Genomic DNA, 6,495 nt, shown 5'->3' with positions numbered 1-6,495 from the left:
ACAATAGTCCAGTAATGCTACATTTCAAAATGTCTTTTTACTGATAAAATTTTTAATGTTAAATATGGCCAAATATGAATTACCCTTTGCTAGCATGTATAAAAATGGGGGGAAGAGTGCCTTATCTGAACACAGCGTATGGAGACAGACTTGAACCTGGGACCTTGTGGTCGTGCAGCATCACAAGATACAAGGGTTACTAGTGATTTAATGAGTTATGCTAACCCTAAATACACTTGGTTACACTAGTAAAATAAGTCTGGACTGGGCACAAGTCCACTAGGTCCAGAGCAGCTCGCTCACACATTTACTCACTTACCCACATGGTACCTATGTTGCTATATGGCTGCACTTCCCCAGCTGTATTTCCATGACTTATATTTTTATTTATTTTAAAATTATTGCTGTTATCAGACAAATTTTGGATCAAAATCTCAGTGTGACCACTGCTACGAGGCTCATCTAAAATCTCCCAGTAGGAGGATGTCAGTGACTCAAAACTAATGCATGGAACTGTGACAAGTGATTCAATAAGCAAAATCATTAAAAACATCAACGTAATTACTCATACTAATTTATACCAAAATGCAAAGGCACTTGACTTGGACTAGTGGTCAGAAGATTGCTGGTTCAAGCCACACCAGTGTCAAGCTGTCATTGCTGGGCCCCTCAATTGCTTGCAGTGCCTTTCAGTATTTGTATTAAGCTGTTTTGAAGCCGAAGGAGTCGACACGTATTGTTCAACTGAATCGATTCATATGACTCACCCACAGATAGACTTTCGCTTTGACCAATCGCTGACGAGTGCGTTGCCACGCGACGAGTTGTACACAAATGAGGACTGGATGATTTGGAGTTTCTCCGTTTAGTTTTAAACTTATAGAATATAAACCTGTATTATAAGCAGCACCGCTACACGCATGGTAAATAGCTCTTATTTCCTCTTAAATAATTATATTACATGTGATTTTAAAGCTTTATTTGTTGTTTTTTTCGAACATTAAGCAAACGTTCACCTGTACTGTTAGCATAACATGCTAATTAACCTCAAACTTACTGCTGTGTAATAAATAACAGATTCATGGTTCATTATAGTTAAGTCATTGCATTTAACAATTAAAAAAGTCACATTGATTCAATAGTATATTACATTTTCGTTCCCATTTATTTATTTTTTTACTAAACGCTTTATCCTGGTCAGGGTCGCGGTGGGTCGTAAGACATCACAAACTCACCTGCTCACTTACATGTAGTGGCAATTAAAAACAGTTAATTTAATTCAATTCAGACAGGAAACAGAAGTAAGAATGAACCCAGGTCTTTTACCTTGCTGTGAGGCACTTAGTCTTCCTGCTGTATTCCATTTAAGTCCTAAAATAAAACAAAAAATTTAAAAAAAGTACATTTTGGTAACTAGCTTAACTGATTTTGTTCTGTCCCTCCTCTGGCACCTGGTGGTCTGTGGCTCTCCTCTTGCAAAGGTGGTGCTAATGGCAAAGAAAAATGCAAAATATAAATAAATAAAATAATGTCCCATTGGCTCTGATATTAAGGTCAGAGTGCGTAATCAAAAGAGGTACCAACTCAACCATGGTGGTGCATTTTTATTATTTTTATCATTGTACTTTTATTTAAACATTGAGCTTAGCAAAATAATTTAATTTGAGAGACTTTTCAAGACATTTCTACAAAACAGTATTATGTGATTATTTATACTCTACTACTATAAAACCACATTTTGGCCAAATCAGCCTCACTTAAATTGTTGGTTTGCTGTTGATGTTCAGGCTGCCATGAGCCAGCGGCGCAGCATGTCGCACAGCCTTCAGGAGAGAGCGCTGGCCGAATTCCGGCGTCAGGAGGAGAAGCGGGAGAATCATAGCAGGCACGTGGCTGCAGAAAAGCAGATTAAGGCCAACCTCAAAAATGAGGAGAGACTCGAGAGGTTGAGGTGTTTGCGCCAGATACAAGAGGAAGAATATGAGAGACAAGTGGAGGAAGCCTACTTGAAGGTTGGATGTCATCCACATGCTGATGGACTGAATGCTTTTTATTGTACCGTTTCATTCGTGGTAAAGTTTATCTTTGTTTTTAAAGGCAGAGCAGGAGAAGGTGTACAGAGAAAAGCTTCTGGAGCAGGAGGAGAGGATGGCTAAGGAGCTGGCTCGCATCAATTCGGAGAAACTGCGAGATGAGAAAATGAGGCAGTACATTAAAGAAAACAGGTGAGTGGTTAGATGGTGTGTAAACACAAGAGTTCTCAGTCTGTTTTGTCTGAAATCTTATTTGAATTGCAGTTTGGAGCTTCGTGAGTTAGAGACCAAGTTAAAATCTGCATACGTAAACAGAGAAAGAGCGGCACAGATAGCCGAGAAGGAGGTCGTGAAATACGAGACCATGGTGAGTGATCGCTCGTGTCAGACCCGCGGACAAGGTTTGCCGTGGCTTAGACGTACTTACATATTTACCTGTTGATGTTTTTAAGAGGGAGCAAGCTGAAGTTGCTCATAAATTGAAGAGGGAGCAGGAAAAAGCTGCAGTGGAGAAGGAGAAGCAGGAGCAGAGGCGCTATGAGGAGGCCGTGCGGTATCAGCAGGAGCTGGAGCAGCAGCTGGTAGAGAAGGAGAAAAAGAGACAGGAGGCCTATGAGGAGTTCATCAAGGAAAAACTCATGGTGGATGAAATTGTGCGAAAGATCTACGAGGAAGATCAGATGTAAGAAACTGAAAACTTGCTACTGATTTTACACGTCTAACCCCAAATAACAGAAATAATAATAATAATAATAATAATAATAATGTTTGTGAACTATAACATGTCGAATGATGAAACATCCCAGTCGGCTGTTACTGGACTTTAGGCTTCTTTTTTAATCAGAAATACACTTCTTAGGGTGAAAGACAGGAAACACCCTGGACAGGTCACCAGTCAATCAATGGACAGACATACACACATTCACATTAACACACACACACACACACACACACACACACAAAAGGCAATATTTTATTGCTCCAGTTAACCTTCAGGGACCATGAACAAAATACATTAAACTCAAAGAGAAAACACGCATCACACCAGCTAACAAGCTAAATAGCTCTGTTTCAATTTCAGGGTGCATCAGCTCCGTCTTGAGAAGATTACAGCCACACAGAGATACATCGAGAAGTTCAAGAAGCAGCAGGCTGAGTGGAGGCGCATCGAGCGCGAGAAAACGGAGGAGGAGAACATGCGCATTTTGGAGTACGCTAAATACCAGGAGAGGAGAGAAGAGGACAGGATGACTAGCGTTAGGAAACGAGAGCAGGCTAAAGAGAACCTTCACAAGTTGGTGGGTGACAAAAGACGGGTCTCTTCTTTTTTTTTTTTTTTTTTTTTAATTATCTATTTTTTCCCACTTTTTTCCCCCCAATTTTTATCCCCATTCTAGTCATATCCAATTACCCTGATGATGTCCTCTATACTGGTTCAACCCCTTGCCGCTGACTGAGGACGCCACTCAACCGAATTGCGCCCCCTCCGGCACGCAATCGGTACAGACTTGCATTTTACACCCGCACGAGCCGAGTTCATACACCGAGAGACACTGCGCACAGAGGGTCACACTCCCCTCAATGTTATTCCTCAGCCCTGTGCAGGCGCCATCAGTCAACCAGCAGGGGCTGCAGTTGCATCAGTTATGAGAACCAATGCTCCGACTCTACCCGCTAAACCCATGAACAACAGCCAAACGTTGTTCATACTGCCGCCCAACCCAGTCGGAAAGGTAGAGCTGAGTTTCGATACGATGTGTCTAGAAACCCAACTCTGGTGCACTAGCGTACTTTACCGCTGCGCCACCTGAGCGGCAAGAAGGGTCTCTTCTTAAACTTCTAATCTTAAAGTCAGACCTCACAGCTTTTACCTTATGTGGAGCAGTTCCTGATTTTAAAAAAATCAGTTAACAAGTAATGTGTGACATGACTTTGTGAGTGTGATATGATTATATCACTTGATTTGTTTTGCTGGTTTAGCTGACAGAGAAGATTGAAATTGAGCACAAGCAGCGGGAGGAGATGGAACGTATCCGGGAGGAGCTCTACCTGGAGGAGCAGGCTGAAGCTGCCAGACAAAAAGAAATTGTAAGAACTTGTCTTTAGTTTTCATGTATTTATTTTATAATTCCTGAAATCTTTTGGGTCTTCAATAGCTTTTAAAATATGCATCAAATTGCTCCAAAACAAGTTGTATTTTATCAAGTGTAACCCACATTACACACTACAACTCTTATACTGACACTTTTACCCTGTATTACATAATTTAAAACAGATTTTTAATCATAACTTCAATAGTATTTAAAGTATTCAGCATATTAATAACTTCAATAGCTTTTAAAATATTCATCAAACTGCTCCAAAACAAGTTGTATTTTATTAAGTGTAACCCACATTTTTAATTTGCCTCATTAATTTAAAGAAGAGGGTGTATACACCTCTGCCAGGATAAGACCCAGTTCCCCAGGACCCATGCTCCTGTGCATCACCCACAGCTTCAGCTGTGCCACCATGCCAGCCTTTTCTATGTGACCTTTCTACCTGTGACTTTTTTTATTAACCCTTGCAGGAGGAGATGGAGAGGAGGATCAGGCAGAGGTTGGAGATGCAGCAGACCTGCCGGGAACAGCTGGCCTTCAAGCAGCTGCGTCGTCAGGCTGAAAAAGAGGAGGAAGAGGCCTTCAGGCAGACCATGCTGGCCAAGTTTGCAGAGGACGACCGCATCGAGCAGATGAACGCACAGAAGCGGCGCATGAAGCAGCAGGAGCATAAACGCGCCGTGGAGAAACTGATCGAGGAGAGACGGCAGAAACATCTGGCTGATAAGGTGAGGCAGTCCTGGTTTATTTAGTTTTCACGTGTTGCCACCGTTTTATACTGGTCAGTGGTAGCCAATCATGTCTGTATGTAGGTGCCTGACTAGCCGATATCGTTCAGTAGTCTTATTCCTACTACTAATAGCTGCTTGTTTAATGCTGTTTCATTAATTGACATTGTTGTGGAGGATCTGGTAATGAATATAATGAACCTGTGTACAGGAGCGGGAGGCAGAAGAGAAAGCACTGGAGCAGGAGAGGGAAGCCATGCGCCGACAGATCATTGAGGAGGAGAGACAGAAACTTCTCAAGCTCCATGCTACAAAACTGTTGGGCTACCTACCCAAGGTAAAAAAGACCTGAGTAAATCTACACATATTTATACACATATTTAACTAAGATTAAACAAATACAGTCTGAACCACAAGCTGTGTTTACCTGCAGCCTAATAATAAATGAATATTTAGAATAATAACTATTACGATAGAAAACGTTTATTTGAGGGATCTTCAAAAGGTTTCTGCACTTTTATACCAAAGCTTGTTTCAGTTCTCAGCTGTTGCGTTTCTAGCACAAGCATGAGAACTCTCACTTGAATCCTAAACAGCACAAGGTCACATGCTTCCTCATAGTAATTAAGACTTACATTCAGTTTGGCCTACAGGAGTTTCTTGTTCTTTTGTACATTTCAAACAGAATCTGTGATTTGCACGTAATTATTTCTAAATATTTCTTATTCTTTTTCATCAGGGCATTTTCAGGGAGGATGACCTGGAACATTTTGACGAAGATTTTAAAATGAAGTTTAAGAAAGGTCAGGCTGACATCTTCTCTGAGGAGAGCTGGGGAGAGGATGAGCAGTAAAACGTTTCCACTCAGGGCCACTAGATGACGGACTCGGTGAGGTTGAGTTCAATGCAAAGTGTAACCAGATAAAAACCTGGAAAAACCTAAAAATATGAACCGAAATCCTGTAATGCAAATACCAAACAGGGTGGAGTTTTTCCTTACTTTTCTTATTTAGAAGTGGTGGCATATTATAGTTTAGATGGGACACAGCAATAACTGGTTTTACTTTAGGAGAAAATATGCATTTGTTTAACCATTTAATACAGATTTTGAGACAACTTTAATAAAACTGAATTGTGAAAATGTCAATTTAGAGCATAGTCATGCTGGAACAGGGAGGGTCCTTCCCTAAACAAAGTTGAAAGCATATAATTTCCTTTATATAATGGATTGATTACACCTGTTAGCAATTGTCTAAAACACATGAATTCAATCCTTAGTAGAAAAATATATAGAAACATTGTAAGTAGAGGTGTGCAATACAATCCTATAAAGTGAATAATTCATTTTTAAATACTGACCTTTAATGAGACACCCTGTATTTTAGGTTTGAACTATTTGTAGGTTTGAAACCCATGTGTTAAAATCCATTCATGAAGAATATTACTAGCAGGTTGGGAATTTGAAGCTTAAGATACATATAAAAAATAGAGATGTCAGATGAGAAAAGCATGCCAAAACATGACAATTATCTCATAAATACAGCACGTCTGTTAGGAAGTAACTCTAGTCATGAAATGCCCTCGGGTAAATAAACATTTTAAATAGTTTTCACAAATAAAATATGTTAAACTTGC

At 40.2% G+C, this 6,495-nt stretch overlaps 1 protein-coding gene across 1 annotated transcript; it reads left to right on the top strand.

Moving 5' to 3' along the window:
- The first annotated feature begins 809 nt into the window (after positions 1-809).
- mns1 (meiosis-specific nuclear structural 1) lies at positions 810-6,495 on the top strand. The gene is made up of 10 exons (XM_062989391.1): positions 810-923; positions 1,788-2,012; positions 2,098-2,225; positions 2,298-2,400; positions 2,486-2,715; positions 3,115-3,331; positions 4,014-4,121; positions 4,603-4,860; positions 5,072-5,197; positions 5,600-6,495. The coding sequence occupies exons 1-10, from the start codon at positions 921-923 to the stop codon at positions 5,711-5,713; spliced, it is 1,512 nt and encodes a 503-aa protein (XP_062845461.1). The 5' UTR covers positions 810-920; the 3' UTR covers positions 5,714-6,495.

This window comes from Trichomycterus rosablanca, chromosome 27, assembly GCF_030014385.1.
Source record: "Trichomycterus rosablanca isolate fTriRos1 chromosome 27, fTriRos1.hap1, whole genome shotgun sequence".
NCBI classification, from domain to species: domain Eukaryota; kingdom Metazoa; phylum Chordata; class Actinopteri; order Siluriformes; family Trichomycteridae; genus Trichomycterus; species Trichomycterus rosablanca.
This window is presented reverse-complemented; position numbering and strand designations above follow the sequence as displayed.

Coding starts and splice junctions, on each gene's coding strand:
- mns1 (XM_062989391.1), top strand. Junction 4,861..5,071: donor AGAAACATCTGGCTGATAAG/GTGAGGCAGTCC, acceptor ACCTGTGTACAG/GAGCGGGAGGCAGAAGAGAA. Junction 5,198..5,599: donor TGTTGGGCTACCTACCCAAG/GTAAAAAAGACC, acceptor CTTTTTCATCAG/GGCATTTTCAGGGAGGATGA.